The sequence below is a fragment of the Penicillium canescens genome (genome assembly GCF_028828765.1).
Source record: "Penicillium canescens strain IBT 15451 chromosome Unknown utg000002l_segment0_segment0, whole genome shotgun sequence".
Classification (NCBI taxonomy): domain Eukaryota; kingdom Fungi; phylum Ascomycota; class Eurotiomycetes; order Eurotiales; family Aspergillaceae; genus Penicillium; species Penicillium canescens.
In genome coordinates, this window is record NW_026703964.1 from 3,458,722 (window position 1) to 3,484,175 (window position 25,454).

The 25,454-nt window shown below is 49.3% G+C and overlaps 11 protein-coding genes across 11 annotated transcripts; 4 read left to right on the forward strand and 7 right to left on the reverse strand.

Annotated features, from left to right (window-relative positions):
• Positions 1-337: 337 nt before the first annotated feature.
• N7446_002513 (uncharacterized protein) lies at positions 338-1,223 on the reverse strand (the record flags this gene model as incomplete). Its single annotated transcript, XM_058511262.1, has 4 exons — positions 338-385; positions 444-503; positions 560-886; positions 945-1,223. 4 exons carry the CDS (start codon positions 1,221-1,223, stop codon positions 338-340), a joined length of 714 nt encoding a protein of 237 aa, XP_058376798.1.
• Positions 1,224-2,196: 973 nt separating this feature from the next.
• Positions 2,197-3,801, reverse strand: N7446_002514 (hexose transporter protein; the record flags this gene model as incomplete). Its single annotated transcript, XM_058511263.1, has 1 exon — positions 2,197-3,801. One exon carries the CDS (start codon positions 3,799-3,801, stop codon positions 2,197-2,199), a length of 1,605 nt encoding a protein of 534 aa, XP_058376799.1.
• A 518-nt stretch (positions 3,802-4,319) lies between these two features.
• N7446_002515 (uncharacterized protein) lies at positions 4,320-5,961 on the forward strand (the record flags this gene model as incomplete). Its single annotated transcript, XM_058511264.1, has 2 exons — positions 4,320-4,556; positions 4,627-5,961. 2 exons carry the CDS (start codon positions 4,320-4,322, stop codon positions 5,959-5,961), a joined length of 1,572 nt encoding a protein of 523 aa, XP_058376800.1.
• A 112-nt stretch (positions 5,962-6,073) lies between these two features.
• N7446_002516 (fungal specific transcription factor domain-containing protein) lies at positions 6,074-9,237 on the reverse strand (the record flags this gene model as incomplete). Its single annotated transcript, XM_058511265.1, has 9 exons — positions 6,074-6,741; positions 6,810-7,144; positions 7,198-7,599; positions 7,653-7,673; positions 7,727-7,929; positions 7,968-8,605; positions 8,672-8,774; positions 8,823-9,020; positions 9,070-9,237. 9 exons carry the CDS (start codon positions 9,235-9,237, stop codon positions 6,074-6,076), a joined length of 2,736 nt encoding a protein of 911 aa, XP_058376801.1.
• Positions 9,238-9,345: 108 nt separating this feature from the next.
• Positions 9,346-11,620, forward strand: N7446_002517 (glycoside hydrolase family 154 protein; the record flags this gene model as incomplete). Its single annotated transcript, XM_058511266.1, has 3 exons — positions 9,346-10,216; positions 10,275-10,491; positions 10,552-11,620. 3 exons carry the CDS (start codon positions 9,346-9,348, stop codon positions 11,618-11,620), a joined length of 2,157 nt encoding a protein of 718 aa, XP_058376802.1.
• A 1,473-nt stretch (positions 11,621-13,093) lies between these two features.
• On the reverse strand, positions 13,094-14,269 carry N7446_002518 (uncharacterized protein; the record flags this gene model as incomplete). The annotated part of the gene is made up of 1 exon (XM_058511267.1): positions 13,094-14,269. The coding sequence occupies one exon, from the start codon at positions 14,267-14,269 to the stop codon at positions 13,094-13,096; it is 1,176 nt and encodes a 391-aa protein (XP_058376803.1).
• Positions 14,270-16,235: 1,966 nt separating this feature from the next.
• Positions 16,236-17,288, reverse strand: N7446_002519 (nitronate monooxygenase; the record flags this gene model as incomplete). Its single annotated transcript, XM_058511268.1, has 1 exon — positions 16,236-17,288. One exon carries the CDS (start codon positions 17,286-17,288, stop codon positions 16,236-16,238), a length of 1,053 nt encoding a protein of 350 aa, XP_058376804.1.
• Positions 17,289-17,538: 250 nt separating this feature from the next.
• N7446_002520 (uncharacterized protein) lies at positions 17,539-19,209 on the forward strand (the record flags this gene model as incomplete). Its single annotated transcript, XM_058511269.1, has 1 exon — positions 17,539-19,209. One exon carries the CDS (start codon positions 17,539-17,541, stop codon positions 19,207-19,209), a length of 1,671 nt encoding a protein of 556 aa, XP_058376805.1.
• A 368-nt stretch (positions 19,210-19,577) lies between these two features.
• Positions 19,578-21,212, forward strand: N7446_002521 (MFS transporter; the record flags this gene model as incomplete). Its single annotated transcript, XM_058511270.1, has 4 exons — positions 19,578-19,708; positions 19,769-20,755; positions 20,810-20,941; positions 21,005-21,212. The coding sequence occupies 4 exons, from the start codon at positions 19,578-19,580 to the stop codon at positions 21,210-21,212; spliced, it is 1,458 nt and encodes a 485-aa protein (XP_058376806.1).
• A 145-nt stretch (positions 21,213-21,357) lies between these two features.
• Positions 21,358-22,941, reverse strand: N7446_002522 (MFS transporter; the record flags this gene model as incomplete). Its single annotated transcript, XM_058511271.1, has 2 exons — positions 21,358-22,277; positions 22,350-22,941. The coding sequence occupies 2 exons, from the start codon at positions 22,939-22,941 to the stop codon at positions 21,358-21,360; spliced, it is 1,512 nt and encodes a 503-aa protein (XP_058376807.1).
• Positions 22,942-23,398: 457 nt separating this feature from the next.
• On the reverse strand, positions 23,399-25,273 carry N7446_002523 (uncharacterized protein; the record flags this gene model as incomplete). The annotated part of the gene is made up of 6 exons (XM_058511272.1): positions 23,399-24,411; positions 24,470-24,722; positions 24,779-24,829; positions 24,886-25,023; positions 25,075-25,105; positions 25,155-25,273. The coding sequence occupies 6 exons, from the start codon at positions 25,271-25,273 to the stop codon at positions 23,399-23,401; spliced, it is 1,605 nt and encodes a 534-aa protein (XP_058376808.1).
• Between the last annotated feature and the right edge of the window lie 181 nt (positions 25,274-25,454).

The following is a 25,454-nucleotide window of genomic DNA, read 5'->3' on the forward strand; positions in this document are numbered from 1 at the left end:
TGATCACATGTCAAAAAGTTGAAAGACGTAGAATAATCACTAAAGCAGAGTTGCGTGACATGAAGTTTACAAACAAACAATTGAAAGAAAACCGGCTTTAATTCTTTATATATATGTATATCAAAGAAAGAATGGACTGTCTAGAGCGACAGAGAAAAGGGAACAATCACGTCTGTACCAGGGATCCCACTGTCCAGCAAATTGGAACCCCCATGTAGACTATACAGATGGAGTATCGTTGCGATACAACAATTGACAATCCTCCACATTGCGAATGTTCAATGGATGCCATGAGTTATCACCAGCTCCCAGATTCGGCTGAAGACCGGTTGAACATTTACTTGGAGGGGTTAGGCTGGGGAGCAGCGCAGACCTTGTTACCCTTCTGTTACAAAGTATTGTTAGCAATCGTGCCCCAAATTCAGCGGGGATTATCCACTTACGATAACCTGGCAAGTGTCCTGCTTGGAGCAGTCGGAGTCTGTCTGGCACTGGTCATCGCCCTTTGAATCATGTCAGTATCTCCAAGATATAGCCATGTGAAGAAAGTATAACATACCTCAGAGCGCTTGTCGTTGGGAGCAACACAGACATTCTTGTCCTGGTCACAGACCTGACCCTTGGCGCAGTCACCAGTAGACTTGCACTGCTGAGGCTCAGAAGAGAGGCGATCACGCTTGCCATTGGGGGCGACACAGACATTCTTGTCTTCGTCACAAACCTGACCCTTGGCGCAGTCACCAGTGGACTTGCACTGCTGGGGCTGAGGAGCGTTGTCACGCTTGCGGTTAGGAGCGTCACAAGTCTGCTTGACTTGGTCACAGACGAAGCCCTTCACACAGTCCTTGGTGGTCTTGCAGTCCTGACCCATCTGGGAGAGGGTGTCCTATACGTATTCATAATAAGAAAAACATTCTTGGTGATAGTTATCTGGTGGTACTTACACCACGCTTGTTGTGGGTGTTGGGAGCATCGCAGGTGTTCTTGTCCTGGTCACAGACAAGTCCCTTGACACAGTCGCCAGTGGAGTGGCAGGCCTGCCCAACATTGGCTAAAGGAGCATCGCGAGTGGCCTTGTTGGAGATGCACTGGCCGACATTGTTGCATTGCTCGTTTGGCTTGCAGTCGTTGTCAACCTTGCAAGCAGGGGTAGGCTGGGGCTGGGCGGGAGAGGCCAGAGCAAGGCTGGCAAGCATGGCGGAAACAACGAAAGTGGTCTTCATATTTGCGGTTGGTGGTTGGGAGTAGGAAAGGAAGTAAGTATTGATGGTGGCTTAGTTGGTAAGGAGTGTTAATTTGATTGTAGATGAAGAATTTAGGATGCGGGAATCCAGAAACTCTTTATACCTTTGTGCCGTCCATGTGTAGATCTACGAGGCACTCAGTTTCTAGTGCTTGACTATGCTATTGTCCCAGAATAGGTCAATATGTCCGGTATACACAGCTCCTTTCCGTGCCACGCGTTGTGAGGAGGATGATCTCTCTTCAGCATTACGCGTATACAAATAGTGCATATTGGAGACTCGAGCATCTTCAGTGTCTAGGTTCTTCCAAGTTGAGCAGACACTTCTCCACTAGTTATGCAATAGTAGGCTTGGGACCCAGCCCTGCGGGTGTAAGTTAGGTCATTCTAGGCAACATGAAGGCCCAGCCGCTATCTAAGTGCATTGTCGTAATGGTGGGCCCTCGTCGCGTTCCGGAAATCTTTTGGATTTATGACGAAGCGATTTTTTAGCAAGCCCTAACAAGGTAATGTGTATTGGGGGCCGATAGTAGCAAGGCTTGGTAGAACGAGTTTTACAAGAAACCCCTTACTTGCATTTACAGGGCATCTCAGAACCCAGATTAATGATCAAATATCTGCCTATAGTAATAAATTGAATTTAGCCTAGTAGCCCGCAAGCCACAGTCTGGGGAAATACATCATCCTCTGAGGCTTGTTGAAGCTTATTTTAGAACGATCGCCGCCAAGAACCGATCTCCACCCGTCCACGAATCCCAACGTCCAATTCACCAGATATCTCGGGGCAATTGGCCCACAAGGCGTCAAATAGGTACGTAATCTCCAATGCTTATTCATCGGAGTAATTAGCAGTACGTGTCGCGGCCCCTTTCCCAGTCGATCTCAAATAAGGATCTGACACAAATGGGATTCATAGCTTGTACATACGTATATATTGCGCGGACTATGAAATGTTAAACACGCTCAACGTGTGCGGTTCCAGTCTTCACCGCATCGGACTCAGCCTCCTGCCCATAGCCAATTGCAACAGCTTTGTCAACATTGACATCCAGACCCATGCTCTTCATTGCATTGACACCAGCCAGCGCATCAGGCCCATCGAAAATTTCAGCCACTTCTTCCAGACCCTTCCCTTTAGTCTCCGGGAAGAAGAAGTAGATAAGAGTGAAGTGGATACCAATCACACAACACCAGACAATGTAATATCGCCACGAGATAGCATCCATGGCGACGGGGTTGGCAAAACTGTTATAGATGCCGGCCAAATTACCAGTCAACTGGTACATCATCGATGCCTTGGAGCGCAGCGAATATTGGACGACTTCCATGATATAGGTAGGCGCAATAGGAGAGCACATGTGGTAGCACGCACTAAAGATGAAGATCATCAAGAGGACTGCAGCGGCAAAACCCTTATCCTTGAAGTCTCGTTCTTCGTTGAGTGCGGAGCAAATAGTCCACAGAGTGTAAGCAATGCCCATGCCTCCCATGCCCAAGAGGAACAGGCGTCGTCGACCAGCGCGATCAACTAGAGTGGCAGCAACGGTGGCTGTCAAGAAGCTCCAGACGGCAAGACATGCGTTGATGATCAATTGGGTCCTGGGGTCTGTCACGTTGATCGTCTTGAGCACCTTGGACAGATAGTAAGAGGTGAGCCCGTTGCCGGCCCACTGGAGCATGGCTGGGATATAGAGCGCCAAGAAGAAACGGTGGCGATTGCCTGGCGTGGCCACCCACTCTGTCCAGCGAGAGAGCCTTTGCATCTTCTCCACCTCTAAGGTCGCCGTGATTTCTGCCATTTCGAACCGCACCAGGGGTGAATTCGGATCGCCGTGCCCGTGATATTTGGTAAGAACATTCAACGCTTCCTGCCGGCGCCCCTGATAGATGAGCCATCTCGGAGACTCTGGGGCAAACAGACTAAAGATGACTTGGACGAGGGAGAAGAAACACTGCAGGACACTGGGGATGCGCCAGCTCCAGGACGAGTCCGTCATCTTGAAAGTGCCATAGGTAACCCAGGCTGCAATCAAGGAGCCCAATGACCATGTGCACAAATAGAACGAGACGAGAATACCACGATGTGTTGGGTAAGCGACTTCGGAGAGCAAAGGTGGGGCTGCTGTGGCCACAATTCCCAGTCCAAAGCCGACGAAGAAGCGAGAGACGACAAACATGGCGTAGTTGACAGCGGCTGTTTGAAGAATGGAGCCGATAATAATAATGATAGATCCCCCACAGATGGGATAGCGACGGCCATACCTCTCGCAGAGCTGTGACGAGATCAGCACCGAGATAAGCGTTCCTCCATTTGGGCCAAAGGTCATCGCTCCGAGGCGAGTGCCCGTCGGTTTACCGAAGTACTTCTGCCACTGGGGAAGCGATTGCATGCCGTTCAGCATGCTACCGTCATAGCCGGAGGTGATTTGGGTGAGCAAGGCGCACAATAGCAGAGTGTTCAGCTTGAGAAGGGTGCCATCCTTCCAAAAGGGCTTACGGTCCTTGGGAATCACATCCTTCAGTGCAAGCCCTTCGAAATTACTGGAGTGGGTGAGCATTGTAGCCAAAATCGTATGATGGAGTAAAGCAGGCTTGGAGCCACGTTCGAGAGACCAGGAGAGGTGAGGTTCAGCCCGTCGGTCTTATAGTGCGACTACCCCGGATTATTGCGAGTCCGGGGAATGCCAATGGCTTGCCACACCTCACACGATTGACGGGATGCAGTCGAGCAGCTACTCCTGGATCGGGGGATTTTCTGGCACCATCTCGCACGGATGGGGAGTGGCCGATGGAATCCCAGCGTTCCTTTGGTCCCCAAGTCGGTTAAATTCAGCCACAAACCCTGACTCCAGCGGGAAAAGGCCACGAAGTCGGCCGGCGGGCGAATGAGCCCGGAGCGATATCGCCCGCCGCCCGCTGGAATGGGCGCTGCTTGGCACCCTATCTAGGATAAATGGGCGATAGTTGAGAGTTCTAATTCTGTTAGTTGTGACCGCTGTTTATTCCACAGTCAATTGATGCACGACAGCCAAGGAATATAACAAGAAAAGGACCAGTTCTTGGTTCTACTTCCAACATGATTTCCGATACCCCCTCGACCTCTGAGGATTCCAGAGCCGGTTCAGAGGACAGAATGTCCCAATCTCCTGGGACTGATACAACTGCCCCAGATTCCCAGCCAACAGACATGATGCCGTTGGAGTCGGTCCCGGCAGACGAGTGGCGCAAAATGCAGCAGATACTGCTCGAGCTGTTTTCCGAAAACATCATAGCCAAAGTGCTACGGGTGGCAGTGGAGGCGCTAGAAAACAATGTATGAATGCTCATAATTACGATTGTCAGCTCCAGTATTGTCCAATTCTAACACTTTATTCTTATTCTAGGATCCCCCGACAGTCTATCCTGAATTTGTGCCGCAGCATGGCGACCGAGTAGGAAAGTACTTCCTACGGGATGCCGACTTTTGGACATGCGGTTTCTTTCCGGGAATTCTTTACCTGCTGAGAGAACGGGCAGCGAGGTATCCTCAAGTCTTCCCATACCTTGACTATGAAGGCACAACAGTGTCAAGCTCGTCCCTGCGACACCAACTAGCCGAGCTCTGCCGCACGTGGACTGGCCCAGTCAAAGCGATGATGTCGCGCACAGATACCCATGATATGGGCTTCATCATTCAGCCCTCACTTCGGAAAGATTGGGAGCTGTCCAGCAATGAGGACAGCCTGCATGCTGTTCTGGCTGCTGCTCGCAGCCTAGCTAGTCGGTACGTACCCAAGGCCGGGGTCATCCGCAGCTGGGATGTCCTGCGACAAGCAGACGTTTCCATTACAAGCATGACGGATGATTGCTTGGTTATCATCGACAGCATGATGAACCTGGACTTGCTATATTACGCCTCGAAGCATCTCGCAGACTCCAGCCTCGCGGACATTGCAACCACACACGCGCGGACTCTCCTAAAATCGCTTCTGAGACCAGAGCCTACTCCTGCTGGCAGCAATAAGCGTCACAAGTACCCATTATATTCCACTTGCCATGTTGTCAACTTCGATCCCCATACCGGGGGCATTAAGCAGCACCGCACAGCCCAGGGATACAGAGTCGACTCGACTTGGGCGCGCGGCCAGGCATGGGGAATTTTTGGCTATGCCCAAACATATAACTGGACCAAGGATGAAGAGTTTCTTGCTGCAGCATGTGGTCTGGCTGACTATTTCCTGTGGAGACTTGAGACTGCACCCCTCTGCGTAGAGCAGCCCACCGCCAGTGATGGGCTCGATTGCCAGAGAACGATGGGTCGGTACGTGCCATTGTGGGACTTTGATGCCCCAGTCGAGGATGAAAGCAAGCCTTTACGAGACTCTTCTGCTGGCGTGATTGCTGCCAACGGTATGCTACTTCTTTCGCAGTCACTGGCGACGCTCGGGGACGCAACCCTAGCAGAGCAATACCAGCTCGCCGCGAGGAGGATAGTGTCCGATACATTAGAGCTATCTCTTTCAAGGGAGCGAGCACAGTTGGTTGGAGATGCACAACAGGGAAACACTATTACCGTCGAAGACGTGGTGCCTGGACAACGATTTGACTCCATTTTGAAGAATGCAACGGCCAATCACAATTCCCAGGATCATGATCGTTATAGTGATCACGGACTGGTGTATGCGGACTATTATATCTTAGAATTTGGGAATCAGTTGCTGAGAATGGGCCTAGCATAGGCTATCTCTAGATAGAATAATAAACAGTCCACATCAGTTACAAAATGAACACTAGACAATAATAAAACGTGACACTTGCTTCAACTTAACGCGTAACCAGCTTTTATGAGATTCACTGAGTATAAGCTACATCAGACGCAAAGTATGCGTTGTTTAGACTGATGATCCGGTCCATCTCTGAGTACTGCTGGTCTAGCAAAATTGACGTAACTGCGGTCAATTCGTCTGGGCTTCCTGTGTTGTAACTCAAGTGGGCAGGAACAGAGGCCGATGCCATTTGATGATGCTGTCCAGTCTCACGATCGATGTCAACTGGATTCAGTATATCTGGTCTCCGGCTGCTAATGGAATGAGGGTAGTGAGAAAATCCACCAGTTGAGACGTCACCACCGCAAGACGTCATGTTTGCGGAATGTTGTGGAGAAAGCTGAAGGTTTGGTCCGTGAGAGGGCAAAGGTCTAGCTGGATCATTGGTTGCACTAACAGTGCCATCAATGTGAGACACAGATACCTGGTTCCTATCCCTCGGTTGACTCAGAGGAGGGCCAGTCCATTCAATCTCATTGGAGTATCCCAAGACATCGAGCTTGAATGTTGTGTCGTTCTGACATTTGTCGTATATGTCATTAAGTTGGCTGAAATATTTGGCTGCCGAGTTTTTGCGGCTGGTGGTTGACTCCCGATTCTGACTCGACCATCGAGTTGACATGATGTCGAGGAATTTCATGAGTGTTCCGTAATCGGAAGGAAGTTCCTGTGTTTTATAGTAACGCCAGTGCACTGCAGATGGATATGGCCTGTTAGTGTACTCCTAAATAGAAGACCAAAACGGGAAAAGTATAACAAACCTAGAAGGACTCTTGCGCTGACAAAAACGCAAAAGGCGAACTGATTATCTACAATACTGCGCGGGGGCGAGTTGTCAAGGAATTTCTGGGTGATGTTGGCTGTCTCACTGGCAGCTGTTTCGCAGGTTTCGGCGCTGGAAAGGATTGGGAGTTTGACCACTTCCAACCATTCCAAGGGAGGATAGGCAATTCTTTGGTGAAGGAGAATCATAGATGTGTTGTGGGTGATGTGTGCCAGCGTCAGGTTCGGATCCATCGTCACCACGGCCGGCTGGCGAGATATATTTGCCTCTTTCCACTTCTGGGGCAAAAACATTTTCCAACTGTTGTTTGTCCTGTGAGAAATGATATTGATTGGGAGGTAGAACGATATGATTCGCGTACTCACCTGACCAGACGTAAATCTAGCTCCTTAAACCGCATGAGCCAGCTACCCATTTCCTGTCGGTCACGATAATTGATCTTTTGCTGCAGGAAAAAGGTCGTCACCCTACTCAGTGACTCGGTGGCTTCAACCCGGTAGGCAAATGCGCCAACTGTTGACATGTCAACCTTTTCCTCGGATGTCGTCGGAAGATAATTGTTTCCCTGTGTGGAAGGGAATCCGTTGGTCGAAGGTTCCGTAGCATTATAGTCGGTGGGGAGAAAGGCGATGAGCCTTCCGATTTTTCCTGCCGACCGGTCCCAAATGCCAAAGAATGGTGTAGTGACTGCTTCCTCGTTATGCCATAAGCCTCCATCTGCGGGGAGGCGCCGGTGAACATCGTTTGATGTTAAGCTAGTGTTCCATCTACCGAAGACAATTAGTTTTTGTGCAGGGTTGCTTCAAGAGGCTAAGCATACCCAGTCGTAACTGAACAAAATCTGCCGTCCGTTAATATCTTATTCGCAAGTCATACGCGAGGATGTAGGCTCACCTGTCCAGGTTAAAAATGGTCCAAAACACGCGTCGCCTCTCTTCCTCCTCGACCCAATCTTTGGCTTGGGGAAGAGATGGCCGAGGCTGCAGTACTGGATCTTTATCGTGGTTTTCTGTTTCGACGCTCAATTGTAGATATTCCACCGTTCTGGTTAGTGAACCAACAATGGGCCACGCGCGTGAAAGTCTACCGGACCCGATCTATACAAGGTTAGCTTCCTGATTTCTCTGAAACAGACTTGGGCACGTGCGTCTTCAAAGCAGATGATGATAAGTGCCTGTAAATTCTCAACATATAAATCATCCATAGCGGTCAAGACAACAACCTTCCGAGATCGCTCACAGATGCTCTCTATGTCACCTAAATGGGCTATAAGCTCTCGGGGGTATACATGCTTGAGCAATGCAACAACCATCGCGTGAAGAACAACCTCTAAGGCAGGCCTAGAGTCTGGATTCTCCAGTCGCCGACGAAATCTCTTCTCATGAAAGATGGGCACCCATGGCTGCACCAGATCAAAGAAGAGATCAACGACAGCCTCTAGGACCTTTGGCGGCGGTAATGTGGACGAAGGACCTGCAAGATCATCTGGCTCAATGACTGGCCTGTCATTTCCACGCCTGCGTTTTTTCGATGACGCAGACAAAGGCTGCGGCTGTGGTAGTGGTTCATCCTCGTAATTTACATTCTCCTCGAGGGGCTCGTCGACCACTTCGGACCACGGTCTTTTCTGCGGAGCTTTGGACTGTAGTTTTTCAAGAAGTAATTCTAGCCCTTCACATAGCGCAGAGGCCAGCGAACTCGGTTCATTTGCACCCTGAATAGTCTCATTGGTTCCGGTTTTACTCAGTTGGAAAACAGTGTCCTCGAGGGTCTCTATTTATCCCGAATCAGAAATTTAACGCCTTTCCTGTATAGCACATGGACAAGGCTCAAACTCACCCACTCGTCGCCTCAAAGCCCCCACTGCACCTGTCTTAATGCCGGGTTTCTCACGGTCACCGTCATAGTTGCACGCCGTTCCTAGACGTAATCCGGCCAAGCCCTGCGGTCAGAAAATACACCATATTCAGAAGCCTCAAGCCAAGCGTACCAATTCTTCGGCAATGGCTGCATTGCGGAACGTCGCGTGAGCACCGCAGCTTGCGCTTGCGACATGCTCCACAGGCAGGTCGGTCCTCCAGGTTGGCCGGATTGGGTTCCGACTCCATCTGTTTGGCTGAGCAGTGTTGCGGGCCTCTGAAGGTACGGGCCTACTTGGATCGGGGGATGAGGCGGGCGAATGCGCGGGCTAAATAGGCCGGGCGAATTCAGCCGGTGCAATTCAACCGAAGGCTTACTTCTTTCCTCCCGAAACGGTCACTTGATTGCCCAAGTGCGGGGAAGTAGACCAAACCTTGAAGAGATAAGTTAGGGCTCGGGCGTCGGGTGAATTGCGGCCAGACGACTTTGCCAAGCTCTTCCAGCAACTCCGAAGTGTGGGAATTAGATTTTCTGGACCCAGTCATGTATCGCAATGAATAAAGTGTAATTGAAAGCCATCACTATAATCTCTCTCGCAACCGGGACTTGAAGTTAATCAGCCTCTACGAAATTTACAAACACATCATTGAGACATGCCTCCCCTGAAAGGGTTCTCTGATAATCCCTTACAAACAAGGGATGACCTGGAGTTGGCAGCTCTGTCCATACTAGAGCCATTGCATGCATACTTCTCTCCTGGTCGAGCCAAAATTCGCCTTCCCGTTGGGACAGGTGCGCATTTTGATGATTTGGCCGCTCAGTTGGAAGGGTTTGCTCGTCCACTCTGGACAGTTGGTGCCATTCTCTCGGGTTCGAGCAACAGCACAGGGACTCCTTTATCGGCTCGTTACAGGGAAATACTGGAGCCATGGATTGAAGGCTTTCGCTCTGGCACGGATCCAGATCATGAAGACTACTGGGGTGAGATCAGCGAACTAGGTCAGCGCATGGTAGAAGCTGAGATAATATCGTTTGCCTTGATCTCTGCCCCGGATGTCCTTTATCACAACCAGGATAAGCGGACAAAGTACAATATAGAAGCTTGGCTGCGTGGCATGAACAACAAGCCAATGCCCGATAACAACTGGCGATGGTTTCGAGTTATTTCGAATCTTGCCCTCATCCGCGTCTGCAGTGTACCAGCCCAAGAGCTTGCCAGCACAATGGACTCCGACTTCGCTATTTTGGACTCGTTTTACCTCGAGGATGGCTGGTCCGGTGATGGTCCGTGGCTGAGCACTGAACAGGAAATGCAACAAGACGCGGCGTACGAAAAGACAGGCCGAAGAGATGCAATAGGTCCCGGACGTCAAGCGGACTATTACTCTGGAAGCTTTGCGCTTCAGTTTAGCCAGCTTCTGTATATCAAATTTGCCAGTGATATTGATCCGCAGCGGGTCGCCAAATATCAGCAGCAGGCGAGAGAATTTGGGGCTTCGATCTGGAAATATTTTGATGCAGACGGTAAGATATGACATATCCTGAAACGGTCCATGTTCGTTCTAACCACCTGTGGCTTTAGGCTCAGCAATACCATTCGGTCGGTCTCTTACATACCGATTCGCTTGTGGCGGGTTCTTTGCGGCTCTAGCTGTAGCAAAGGTTCCGGACATGCCATTCCCACTGGCAGACCCGGGTAGTATCAGGGGCTTCCTGTTGCGCCACCTCCGTTGGTGGGCGAAGAACTCGGATGACATTTTCCATGCTGATGGTACCCTGAATATAGGCTGGAAGTACCCGTATGCATATATCAATCCGATAATCTTTATCTCTCGAGGACCTTTCTGACAGTTGTACAGCAATATGTTCATGTGTGAGGACTATAACTCTCCACAGTCGCCTTACTGGTGCATGAAATCACTTATTGCTCTGTCTTTGAGCCAAGACGACGAGTTCTGGACTGCCTCAGAACAGCCTTATCCGCCGCTATTCAAGCCCAGCCTTGTCCCTGCTCCAAGGCAGATTGTCAGCAATCACCCGATGGGTAATCACCACTTCTTTCTGTCGCCAGCCCAGTTCGTCGCCTGGCCTATGAAGGCAACACAGGCCAAATACTCCAAGTTTGAGTACTCGTCGGCATTCACTTTCTCTGTTCCTACTGGCCCACTGATTCAGCAAATTGCACCAGACTGTATGCTGGCTTTGAGTCGTGATGGGGCTGAGACCTGGGCAGTGAAATGGAAATGCTCACAAGCTACGTTTCCCCAAGCTATCCTATACGCCAATGGGGATAAATCTTCAATTACCATTGCAAAGGTACGTTGGTGTCCTTGGGGAGATAGGCAGATCGAGATTGAGACAACCCTTGTTCCGCCGACGGATCGATGGCCAGATTGGCACGTTCGCCTTCACCGTATTCGTGTGAAGACTTCGTTGCGAACTCTACATACGATTGAAGGCGGGTTCGCATCGCCATCACGTTGCGCCAAAGACGGCACCAAACTTCCCTTTATCAATAAGCTTGCTGCCGACGCAGAGATCAGGACGGCCGAAGGCATTCTCGGATCCGAAGATTGCACCCTGATACTCTCGGCTGCTGGCTGCAGCGGTGTATCGGTTGCATCGCTGAAGACTGCACCATTGCTGCCACAAATAAGCTCCAGTGCCCTTCAGCCAGATTCTAACACAAACTTGGCCTATCCCCGAACCGTGATACCAGTCGTGGAGCGCAACAAGACCGACGGGTTGGAAGCTGGTACTGAGTTTGTTTTTGCGACGAGCGTATTTGCCATATCGGCCGGTGCCAATGGTGGCAGGGAAATTGTTTCCAGAAGCCTAGCTGAGAGATGGGCAGATAAGCCCCAGATTTGTATTTCATCTGGTGATGGGTACACTAAAGGGGCAGATTGCATAGTCTTGGACGGTTGAGTTATTTACGTTAATTGTCCGAGCTCATGATAGATATTCCCACGCAGCGCCACACTGCTGAAAATACCGCAATATATCTATCATTCTCGTCCGGCAACACAAACTCTAGGGAGCCTTACGTTCCTTACCTTCGTCCGTCATTCCATGGCGGTCAACCCCAAAACTCACGCTGATGCCCGACTCAGGGCCGACTTAATGGCCCAAGGCCATTTTCAAGCTCATCCTTTTCCCGTTGGATATCCTAATTACCCTCCGGTTCGACACAGTGAAAGCCAGTATGGTCGGTAGGTCGAAATTTCTACTAAAGCAATCCCGCAATCTATTTAGTTTGTCAATCTCATCCTTGATTAACGAGACTTCTTTTCTGATAAAGTTTTACCGGGCGCTATTTCCGAGCCGAAGAATGCCTATCGGAGGTCCATTTAGTCTTCAACACGCACGAACAAACGTTGCCATTTAAAGGTCGGCAAAAAGAGACGGTTCATCTAGATAAACGTGCTCAAAACCAGCTTGATTTTATAGATCATGTTCTTTATGGCTGTTAGGGACTTAGAAAGCACGCGTATTATTCTCTTCGTGTTTTAGGACTACGCGGTCAATAAGATAAATCATGAGGTTCAAGTCGATGCTGGTATATTTCTTTGTGATACCAGAGTTTATCCTATAGGTTAATACTAAAGCATTCTTAGAGCAACTGATATAGAGACTCGGGACTTCTCTATTCACGAGCATCCAAAAATTTTGTTAAAACTGTGGTAGATCCTATCTTTTTCTTTTCATCTTTTGCCTAGTCCGCAGCATACACTGTCACGTAACCTCCCTTCAATGCCCTGGCATAAAACAAACGACCTCGCTCGGTTTGACCCTTTTTCCCCTTCCTCCCTCTCTCCATCCCCTCTAGCTTGCACTCACCTCTGCCCTCTTGTAATTTCGTCCGCCCAACTGGGATTACCGTCAGCCCTACTACTCTATTTTCTGCTTTTCGGCCTGAAGCCATGTCAGTACCACCAATGTCCAATGTCTTGCCTCACAGTCTACTACGCTCCCCCCCCCCCCAATGGATTGGATATGTTAACTCCCAAGGCAGCAGATAAATTGCAGGCTTTGAGCTCCCTTAAATTCCTTGCCCTGGGGATGTAGCCGTCAAAGAAAACGGTGAGTGGCAGGTGTCGAATGTTTGACAACGTTACCCTCAAAACTGCATTTCGAGAAGGGTGTAATGTGATGCTCGAAAAGTCTCGACCTCGAGCAAGTATACAAGCATCAAGATCCCAACTTTTTCATTGAGAAAGGAATCAAAATAGGTAAATATAAGATACTTAACTCTCAGGCCATCTTGATTCTTCTGCTTATGATTAGCGTAAAACAGCGTAAATTAGCGAAATTAGGTTACTGGCCGTGTGATTTTAGTAATTGAAAGAAGCAATCAACTCGAGGGATGTAATTGCCGTGAAAAGGTAAAAGTCCATTCAATCATAAAAAGAACGTAGAACAAAACAACAAAGACAGTAGTGCCAAATGTAGTGACAGTCCCGGAATGGTGGCACTGTTCGCCCTTTTAAAGGTGATCAGTGACTCGTTATGGCTCGCCGCGCCAGTCAACACCACCTGCGTGGAATTTGCAACGTCCAAAGTCCCCGTAAATGCAATTTCGAAAGTCACATTAACCTTGGTATAGGTCGATTCATACATGCTGTCAATCTCGAATTCAGCAATCGTTGTGCCAGACAAGTTCAACTGCAGGGTCTCATTGGTCATAGACCCCTTGACAAACGTCCCATTCCATCTCATCCCCACTTCGCCCAATTTTTCCCCTGCCGAGCATATACCTGCCGGAAGGTAGAACATTTGGTCGGAAAGGCCGCTATTTTCGTACTTTTCTGGTTCCCGAGAGTTCCGTTCACTATTTGCCCAGTCCTTCAAATCATAGACGCCCTCGAACTGAATCATGTCGCTGTTCTCAGGCGCCTGCGTAATCTTCAGGTCCACGGCATCCATCGCATCAAGAGAGACATTTTTATAAGTACTGTAGATCATGTCCACTGTCGTCCCGAAGCGCATAAGGTCCACCTGGTCACATACACTATACGAATAGTCGATGTCGGACAGCCGTATGTTGCTTTCCCAAGCCTTGAACCCGATCGCAATGGGGTTCTTGGGTCCTGCAGGCCTGGGCGGTTTGCCAGCAACCCACGCAACGCCTAGCATGCGGAAAGACTGTTCGCCTACGGGACATTTGATTGAACTGCTTGAAGGATACCCGAGGCTGGTGATGTTTGGCGGCGGCGCTTCGATTATGTACGTAAAGTTTGCTACGCCTTTGAAGAAGACGCCGTCAAACTCGCTGTAGGCACTGGCGTGGCCACGGCGTGGGTCACTGTTGTACTGGTTGTAGTGGTAAGGCTGGAGATCGAGGAAATCGAGGCGGTGGGAATCTGTGCAACTGGTGCCCCCGTCTGATGATGAAGACGTTGATGAGGTATCGTCGCTACCACTTGAGTCGCTGTCACTATAGCTGCCACTGCTGCCACTGCTGCTGTCACTGTCACTGCTGCTGCTAGAGCCACCGTGGCCGCCGCCTCGTGATAGTACCCCCGTTGGAATGACGAGCAAGGCGAGGACTATGAGAAAACGACGATGAAGTAACATTTTCGTAGAGGTTGTGGGATAATCCACAAGAAAGCATACTCAGAGAATGAATTCTACAATAGCGCGGACAAAGACTTTAAAAGCATGTTGATCTGCGGTGTTGTGCCCTAATTTAGTAATAACACGGGATTTACCATTGATAGACCCTGAAAGCCAAGATGCCAAGGGGTTAAAGCGAGACCGGAACTCGTATTTACACAACGCGGATAGCTATTGGATAGGGAGGCTAAGCGACCCATGCTCTAGAGTCCGAAGTGTAGTCTGTGGGTCACATTGATTGAATTTGGAGTAGGCTTGAGGAATAATTCAGGTATATATGCCCACTGCTAATGAACCAACTAAAAGGCAGTGACGGGACCAGAGAGGCGTTTTCTGAACTCTGTTATTTTGGAACGGCGCTTAGTCAAAGATTCAAACGAAACGCCGATACGATTCATGAGATACGGATAAAGGCGCAGCGCCGAAATCTCGTACTGTCTTCTGGGGCCGTTGCAATCATCTACTGTGGAACAATAAGCGGTCAGGTGACTAGCGCGAGCAAATCCCGTGACACTATTGCCGAAGCAAACAAAATAATTGGAGCGATCGGGCAATATGCTAGTTAGTAATCGCCGTGCATAAAAATTTCGGTTCTAGAGATTAGTATCAGATTAGATCGGAGGAGTGAAGATAAGAAAATATCCCTACCTAGCAGTGATCACATATGAGACATCTATATTTAGAATGTTCTTCTCCTTCGTTCGTCAGGGGACCCTACGCTCGGCTGGGAATACATCATTGAGAAACTATATATAAATAATGAAAAGAATTGAAAGAAATTGTGTTGCGGGAAACGATAACGTCTAACTTGACTTGGGGCGTAGGCAGCGGCGATGAGCGAGAATGGGAGGGTGGAAGGACACCAAAAGAGAGGGAAGACGAAACATCTTATAGGCGCTTGACTGAGCTGGGCGAGAAGGGAGGGGAGCCAATTTCGGCTTTGTTTTGGTCGCCAGTGAAAAAGGGAGGAACGACTGCGAAGTCGAGCGTCAACATCAAGACCAGACGATGAGTGCCAGTGCTGGGCGGGTGCAGAATAGTCCACGGGTAACTCACAGGGCAGTTGGCGGCCAAGAGGCAACTCGAAGTCCAAAGTTACGAAAGGCGGCCGTTTCAGGCCTCGAAATTGGTCATTTTGGCGTCAATTCCACAGGTCCTCAGATTCTAGGTGTAATTTGTAGTTTTGCCTTATATACGACGTCGTAAAATGAAGGATAGAGATTCTACATGAATTAGGCATGATATTATTCTATTCACTCTTGAGTACTCGACTAATAATGTGAATACTGACCGTCCTCATATCTTGGTCGCTTCCGAACCCGCCTTGACATACGCTGCTGAGTATCAGGTAGAGGAAGGCCTGCTTCACCATCAGATTAAATAGACCTATGAGTCTCTTTGTCTGGTTCAGAAGGCAACGTTATTCTGTCTATTATCAGCGGCATGCTGGGATACCCTGGGTAGCAGGTTGTTCCTGGACAAGCGACACCTCGTCTTCCTCGCTGTCACTAATTGGATCAAGATCTTCCAGGAACTACATGTCTTTTTCTTTATTTGTAACCTCGGCCTCTTCGTTCGAAGTTAATTCGTCGAGGAGCGCAAGCTGATTCTCAATATTAAACCTTGATGCAAACATATACATCATCAGATCTTTGGTAGTTGTGGTATTCAGTCCCCGGGTTGAGATTTTCAACCCACAGCCGACTCATTCATGGGGAAAAGGGCTTTCATCGTCAACTTTATCAGGTCTCTCTTGATGATGGTCCCCGCTGTCGGTGAAACCATCGGATCGCTGGGTATGAGCAGCACCATTGGTGGATTTCCTATCATGACTGAAGCCGAGACCCGAGGTGCGAGTGAATCCATGGATACTATCATAGTCTTCAATTCATTATAGATTCATAAGCTTGTTCAACATGATAGTTGCTTAGATCTTGTTGGACCGCAGTCTCCCAATCCTGTTCAGAGCATCCTCTCGAACATCATGAACAATATCTCCTGCCCCCTTTACCTCATGAATCAACCCAATAGCTGCTCCGGCATAGGTTGCGAGTCTGCCCTCAGGCCCCCAGCCTTTATCACCTGCCTTGGTAGCTTCGTTATGGAGTTTCTTGAGTTCCTCAAAAGACTTTCCTTGCTGTTGCTCAATGAACGACCTGTTAAAGATGGTTCTTGGACTGTATTCCTCCGGCCACCCAAATGTACCCCTGAGATGGTTGTACAGCAGAGTGCGGGTCGTTGAAGCCGCACCATCAGATGCACGAACAACCTCATTCTGATATCCTCGACTAATTCGCGCTTCACTAGCAGCCAGGAACCGAGTCCCCATCACCGCACCCGAGGCGCCCAGGCACATCGCGGCTGCAACTCCGCGCCCGTCGGCAATACCTCCAGCTGCGAATAGGGGAATTTGACTGCTTGCCATGACATCAGCCACCTCAGGAAGCAATGCCATGAGTCCCATTCCATCCTTCGCCCGACCGTGCCCACCAGACTCGGCCCCTTGAATGACGACAACATCTGGCCGCTGAACACTTTGAAGAAGTTGTTTTGCTTCTTTCAATGTACCAATCTGAATCCATATTTGGGTCTCAGGGGATACATGTCGGATTTGGCTAGACCAGTCATCGAAATCTTGGGGTCCACGGCGCGGGGCGTATAACCAGGCTGCACAAGGCTTGTATTTCTCAATTCCAGCAACGGCGATGTTGATATCATCAGCCCAGAGCTGATATCCTACACCGATAGGTAGCGCAGAACCAGTGTTTGAGATTGAGTTCGCTGCTTGGCGGAGTAGCGACGATGCTTCCTCGAGATCGTCACTTGTGTCTTGTGTCTTGGCACCAGGCCCGATGAATCCTAAACCCCCGGCACGAGAAACAGCGACTGCTAATGCTGGACCGGACATAACTCGCATTGGGGCGCTGACCAAGAAAGGGCTTGACACCCATGGGTATCGGGACAACAGGTTTGCAGCCATGCTAGATGCTTTTGCCGTGCTCTAATAAGGTATAGAGAAAATTGGCGTATACTTGAAGAATATTGTAGCTAGGTGTGTATTGAAAAGAAATGAGAGCAACGAGATCGAATGTGAAGAATGTTGGAGTTACCGAGGCCATCGACGTCACCATGTAAATAAATACCCGCAATACCCGCCTGCCTTTCCGCGCCCGACCTCTTCACACCGGCACCTGCGGGATCTCTATCTTGTCCATCCCCGGCCTCTTTCCATGTCGCAATCAGAGATAAAGCGCAAGCGGGCCCGAATCGCATGTGAGCCATGCAGGGAACGCAAAAGAAAATGCGACGGCGCCGACCCCTGCACCACCTGCATTGAATGGGGCTATGCTTGCCATTACAAAAATGAACGACGGAAGCGACGGACTACCCAAGAACAGCATCCTCTGGAAGGCCCACCAGCTGCGAAGTCTCCACAACAGCAAGATGGGGCAGCAGATACCCATGGGCTAGTGCGTCGTCTTGAGGCAAATTCCGGTGCAGCCTTCGTACGCAAAATGGGTCTAAAAATCGACCCCGCGAAAGCGCCGAAGCTTAGCTTGTTTGGGTGGAATATTGGTACCCGGAGCCTATCATCGGGATTCGGTGGTGTGAATACTGCACTTTCAATTACGGAGATTACATCTTTGGAACATATGAGGAGTCTTGCTCAGGTTTACTTCGACAAAGTAGATCCATGCTACGGGTTTATTGATCGAAGTCAGTTCTTTGAGCGGTTGGAGTCCCGCTGGCAGTCAGCATCTGTTAGTGAGCTGTATGATAGTGTTCTGGGTGGTGTCGCTGCAATTGGTTGTCTGTTCTCACAACGAAACATGACAATCACGGAATTACATCTGAGTGGTGCAGCACGATCTATCCTGGAGATGCACGTTTTGTCTGGAGTTCCCTCGGTAGACCTCCTCACCGGGTGGACACTGCGAGCCATCTATATGCGAATGACAGATCTGCCACACTCGACATGGATAGCCAGTTCAAGATTGATGCATCTGATAGAAGCTGCGGGATTTCACTTGGAGTCTACAGACTCGGTTTTCCCGAGCAGCAGAGGTACCGCACAGTGTGATCCGGACATTCGAAGGCGACTATTCGGTGTGGCACAGCATTTGAACATGTGGACATCCTTTGACCTAGGCCTATCAAGGGTCTCCTTCCAAAAGAATGATCTGCCGCTCCCGCCATCGACAAAACCTGGCGACTATACAAATGAGATTCTCGGCCTCCTCCCCATATCAGCAAGCCTAGATCCCGGAAAGCCAAAGGAAGATGATACAGATCTTGAAGTAACGCTTTCTGAAGTTTTGGATAGAGTCCACAAGGAGCCACCCTCCACCATGGCACAATGCAATCTTGTCCTCTGCATTCTTAGGAGGATCCACACCCAAAACCTCGACATCTCCTCTTCCCTCGCAGAAAGGGTCCTCGCACTCCTGAAGAAAGGACTTGGTTGCTCGCGCACTATGGTAATGAACTGCTCTCCTTGGCACCAGATGGCAAACGTACCTTTTCACATTACATGTGTTCTTCTTGTAATGGACACACGGTCATCACTAGCGATGCTTTCCGAAGCGATGCAGACATTGAAACTCGTCGCATCAACTTACGATACAGAAACCATGAGAGAAGCATGGAGTGCAGCTCGCTTATTCGTCATGCTTCATCAACAACGCAGGAAAGATGATATAGCAATCTTCAATGAAGCACTGAATATGGAACAACAAGACACCCCAGTTGGACCATCCCCACAGGATAACCCGAGCGCAGAGGAATATTCCTGGCTAGGGGCTTTGGTCGCTGATTTACCGGGCTTAGAAAAGGTTGACCTTGACCAGTTCCTTAATGCAGATATGATGTATAGTTCAAGTTTTCTAGGAGGACCTGGGTGAATAATACTGTATCCTTCTTTTCTCTATTTTACATGCACCATTTAAAACGTATCGCGAGCTTGTATCGATCTTGACATTTCCGAGGCTTATCTGAAAGTTCAGTGGCATGTGGAAATTGCGTCTAACGGAGGGTCGTCCTTTTTTCCGCATTACCCGTCCTCCTACTCCATCCCAGCCCGTTCTGACAAAAATTCCCGGGCCCGCAAATTCCGCAAGGTATTTTGTAAAAAGTCTTGCAGTTGCAGAGATAAAGATACCTTCAAATACTCTGGGGCTCATCGCTGGTACAAGCTGACACCGTCAATACTTGCCTGAGACCATTGCTCTGGAGAGTCCCAAAACAAGGTGCATTGAAGCGTCGGTCCAAAATGATCGAAAAGGCATCAATCGGGGCAGGGAAACCTTTCCCGGACGCTCTTCCAAGCCCCGATACCTATGTCGTTGACTTTGAAGGAGTCGATGATCCCTACCATCCTCAAAATTGGAAATTATCTAATAAGTAGGCTCTAAATGACCCATAGCAGCTGTTGCAGTAAATGTTAACAACAACATTAAACAGATTATTCACCTCCATCCTCGTCTGCTCAGGGACACTCATAGTCTCCCTAACGAGCGCAATTTTCGCACCAGGAATTGACAAAGCAAGCAAAGAATTCAGCATCGGAACAGAAGTCGGAACACTAGGAACAACACTCTACGTCCTGGGCTTTGCATCAGGTCCCCTAATCTGGGCTCCTGCCTCAGAACTTCGAGGAAGGAAATGGCCTCTTACGATTGGCATGTTGGGTGGAGGTATCTTCACTGTTGCATCGGCTGTTGCTAAAGATGTCCAGACTTTGATCATTTGTCGGTTCTTTGCTGGGCTATTTGGTGCAAGTCAGTTAACTGTCGTGCCTGGTGTACTAGCGGATCTGTATAACAATGCCACTCGTGGTGCTGCGATCTCGCTTTATGCTTTGACTGTTTTCGTTGGTCCCTTTATTGGTCCCTTTACTGGTGGCTTTATCGCTTCTAGTTATCTGGGTTGGCGGTGGACTCTTTATATCCCGGCAATTTTCAGTCTTGCTAATGGGGCTATCAGTGTTCTGTTCTTGGATGAGACCTACCCTCCCTGTCTTCTTGTCGTGAAAGCTGCTGCTATTCGCAAGGAATCTGGGAATTGGGGGATACATGCCAAGCAGGAAGAAGTCGAGATTAATGTGGCAGATCTTGTGGAGAAATACTTCACACGACCAATCAGGCTACTTTTCACAGAGCCGATCATTTTGGTGGTATCGACGTACATGTCGTTCATTTATGGCCTTGTCTATGCCCTTCTTGAAGCATACCCATATGTCTTTGAACATGTTTACGGCATGTCCCCTGGGATTGCAGGTCTGATGTTTATTGGACTCATTATTGGCGTTATGCTCGCCTGCTCCTTCATTCTCCTCCAGCAGGTGACTTATGCAAAGAAGCTGGAAGAGAATAAAGGCGTTGCAGTACCCGAGTGGCGTCTGGCACCGACACTCGTGGGAGCGCCAGTTTTTACAATTGGTCTTTTCTGGTGAGTTCAAGAGTCCTATCTCAGGCCAACGTATTCTAACGCATTCCGTACTAGGTTCGGGTGGACTGGATTCACATCCACCATTCACTGGGCTGCACCTGCTGCGGCTGGGATATTCATTGGATTTGGTGTCCTTTGTATCTTCCTTCCGTGTTTTAACTATCTTGTTGATTCTTATTTGCCCATGTATGTGATTGACTATTTGCTAACCTACTGTGACTCGAACCGCACTAACAAACTTGACCATAGTGCTGCTTCAGCTGTCGCTTCCAATATCATGCTCCGGTCAGCAGTCGCCGCAGGATTTCCATTGTTTTCGAGACAAATGTTTCAAAACATGGGCGTGCAATGGGCCGGGACTTTGCTTGGCTGTTTGGCTGCAGTCATGATCCCCATCCCAATCATCTTCAGGGCTTACGGACCGTTACTGCGAGGCAAAAGCAAAATTTTTCAATAGATAACCACTTACCTACAGTTAATAAATACGAATACCTGAACTACGTGTACGATGAAGTCTTTGCGTGTCGTGGATAGGCCCCTAAATAGCCAAATCTCACTCAAACACCACTTGTTTCCACCATTGCTAAATACCTAAATCCAATTCAAAAAATCAATCTAGTCCTGGCCCTAAGCTTTGCTCCAAAGAGCAGAATCACCAACGGAGCCGGAAGCCCAAAAACCAATCCAATAAACGCAATAGTACTATTCCCCCACCCATAGCCAAGAACCTCATATAACCTCGGCGCAAAAAGCGGAAACAAAAACGCCGTCAAACTACGTAAAAACTGCTCCGCAGCCCCAGCACTACTAGTATACTCAGGATACGACTCCATAACATACGCCGTCAACGGCATATCCGTAATCTGCATGCCGAGCATAGCAAAAAAGATTCCAACATCGACAACAAACCAATGCAGTCGCGCCTGAGCAGCCCATCCATATAAAAAGAGTCCCAAAGGTCCGAGGACCGCGCCGGGGAAAGCGAGTATTATTCGTGATTCGGGGATATGGGCTTCATTTTCGTTTTCGTTCGAATGGGATGTTCGACGGCGGTATAACATGTCCATCATTTTGGCGCCGATTTGACTTCCTGCTATTTCGCCCAGGGCGCAGGATATATAATGTAAGCCGCTTATTTCGACGGATTGGTCGTATTGCTTCATCCAGAGGTCTGAGAATGTTGAAAGGACTATGTAGAGGATGCCGTAGTAGAAGGCGGAGATTAAGGAGGTTAATTGGATTATTGGGTGGGAGGTTAGGAGGCGGAGGGGGCGGATAAGTGCTTGGGCTAGAATTGTGGATGGGGATTTGTTGGCGTGGAGAAGTTCGTTGGTGGTTTGGTATTGCCGGTTTCCTGTTTCTTTTCGGATGTTCTTTGCGCGATGGCGTAGGATGGATGGTGCGTGGGTTTCTTTGAATGCTGAGAAGGAAACTAAGATCATTATGGCTTGGAAGATTGATGTGGCCCAGAACATCCAGCGCCAGGTTGTGCGGCCGGCCATGAATCCACCGATTATAGGGCCTGTTCCTCGATGTCAGTGTTCTGTTTGATGTTTTTTCTATTGCTAGAGGGCTCGTATTTGGAGCTTCATACCGACAGCGGCACCCAAGAGTGGGATCAACAAGTACATCCCCAAAGACCTACCACGCTGCTCAGGCCGCCATACATCTCCGAGTACACCGTTAGCCAGCGCATAGATAGCACTAGCCCCAAATCCAGCCAAAAAGCGAGATGCAATCAACATTTCCTTGCTATTGGAAAATCCACAAGCAATATTCCAAACTAAAAACCAAATGTTCGAGGCGTGTAGGGTAGGCTTCCTTCCATAGACTTCTGACAATGGACCAATGAACAAGGGTCCAAATGCAGTGGCCAAGAGGTAGATGGAGAGCGCCATAGCTGATTCGGCCGATGTCATGTCCAATTCTTTGGCGATTGTTGATAGCGCAGGTGCCATGATAGTCGATACCATAATGCGGTTGAAGCCAGTCGCAGAGAGAACATCTGTCACGGCCCATTTACGGCTTTTTGGCCAGTCTTTTGGATTTTCGGCATCGAATGGTTCGGCGAATACGACTAGGAATGGGCCATTTTGTTTAGCTTTTGTATTTGGAATTAGGCTCAGCTCTATCGGAGGGGCGATCGTGATTGCGTCGTTAGTTTCATGGTCTAGTTTGGGATTCATAATTATGTGCAATACGAAAATGTAGGTTTCTGGTCAGACCATGGAGGGCAAATTGGGGTCTAAATAGAGGGGATCGAACCAAGGTTGAGAAGATCAGATAATGAGTCAATCTGATCTGATAAGAACTGAATGCGACGCCACTAGCTGCTTCTGGTATGTACAGTTCGTAGAGCGCTTAGTTCCGCCATGACACAACACGGATCTCACGGCAGCCGGCTCTTTGACGCTGACTGCATAATCTGGCTTGCTCACCTGCACAAGGAAACCCTGTCGAAAACATCCAAGTGGAGTTGTTCTATTGTTTGCGAACAAGTCTATTGCCTGGCTTGAATGGCCTGGGTTGAAGATAGAAATTGTCAAATTCGCATGTTCTATTATGGAGTAATCTTGAGTCATTTCAAACGTAAAGTTGAAATTCTGTACAATTATCCCTCCGAAATTAATGCCACATCTCAACTTAATCGGTGTTAGTATCAATAAAGCTGCTAAAAGCCCAGCCATTAAGCATGGTATAGTCTGAATAAGGCGAAGTTCCATGCAAAGTCTCGTAGTGCTTACGTGGACCACACTCCCTCGGCTTAGTCGAGTTAGCGTTGACACAGTGATTATGCATAATAGCAGCAATCTGGCTACCGGCATCCTGACCCTCGAAGTAGGCACCGTGCAAGAAGCCAAAGAAGGTCGGGCTGGTAGCCTCACCGGCAAACCAGAGCCGGCCAGTGTTGGCACGCAGGTTCTGGTGCATCTCCAGAGAGGTGGAAGGAGGCCAGTTGGAGTAGCTGCCGTATGACCAGGGCTCTGAAGTCCAGCGGGGGTACATGAATGCGGTTGGCTCGGGAATATCCTTCTCCGGGAACATCTTGCGCAGGACTTCCATTGCCTCTTTTTTGGTTTGCTCGTCTGACTGGCGCTCGGCGCGGTAGGCGAATTCGTTGGTGACAGTTACGAAGATGATGTTTGAATCGGGGAGGAAGCCGGGGGTTGAGAGGGATTGCCAGATTGGGTACCATCCACGCTGGGCTGGGTCAGCGTAGAGGTGGTACTGGGTGTCTTTGGGCCAGAAGGTCTCGTTGAATTGGAAAAAGATCTTGGTGTAGGTACCCATGGTGAACTTCTGGATGGCTTCCTGCTTCCAGTCTGGCAATTCTGGGGAGAACTGGACAGCGTCATTTTGCAGGACGCCCAGGGAGAATGTGCAGATGGCGTAGTCTGCCTCGACGCAGCTGCCATCCTTGTTATGTACAGTGACACCGTGGTCTGAGTAGGTGATGTTCGTGACCTCAGTGTTCAAGTGAAGACGGGGGTCATTCTCGCGAAGGAAAGATGAAGCCTGCTTCTTGACAATGTGATTGAATCCACGCTGGTCCAGAACGAAGTTGTCGTGGTCACTGAAATAGTTCGAGGTCAAGTTATCGCCCGCACAGCCGAAAACAAGAGAACTCTCCAGGGGAGAATAGGCATCCTCGAAGTCTAGCGGGCTTAAGGTCAATATTACGAAGCGAGTGCATACCGAGGAAACAGGACTTACCCCATGACCACCAATCCACAGCCTGCGCCTCCATATCATGCGGCTTAGGATTCCAGCCAGCCAGAGCAAGACCAGACTTGGCCGTCTGATCCTGGAGGTTCTGAGTGAGGATCTCACCAGCCCTTTGGCTAGCAATGCTATAAGCCTCTTCGTAGGAATCGAGAAGATCACTGTAGTCAGAATACCCATGCTGGTTATAGGTGGAAACATTATCGTAGTTCGAGTAGTGGGTCTTCAGCCCATACTCTTGAGCCTATTCGGAGATCAGCGGGATCGAACTGAATCTGAGACACAAAAGAGTCGACCCACCATGACCCAAATGGGATTCTGTGGACCTCCGGGATTTCCAAGGCCTTGCACCTGCACAACGTTAGTGGGGTTTCCAGGGTTTTTTTGTGTGTGATTGTGAGACATACCCAGTTGGCGCCCATCTCGATGATATACGGCTTGCCATCTTTATCTTTGCCGAAGGGCTTGTGCCAGGCTCGGCCGCCGACAGTGTCGCGGTATTCAAGGATCGCGAAATCGTGAACCGAGGCATTGCTCAATGTTTGCTATGGCGGGTCAGCTGAGGAATCTGAACACTCAAGGGATGCGAGACTCACGGCTGCGGTAATACCAGCTACACCACCTCCCCTATACTGTGTTAGCTTTTGATTGACGCTGTAAATAAGAGAAAACTCACAGGATGGCAACTTTGGTCTTTTTGCATGTTCCTTCCTGGGACTTTTGGGGCGCGCCGGCCACAGGCTGAACAATACAGCCTGCTATCGCGGCCAAAGCTGAAAGGTGCTGCAAATGCATGTCAATTGACTTGAGGAGTTGAAGAGAACAGCGACCGGGGAGTCAATTGGAATAAATAGTTCCGGCATGACGATCCAGCGACCCACACGGTGAAGGTCCTGCATCTAGATAACAGTTCAAAAGGAGAGAAAGATCGCCAGGGCCATGTAACCGGACAACCCGAATTGTCGACTTGATCGGG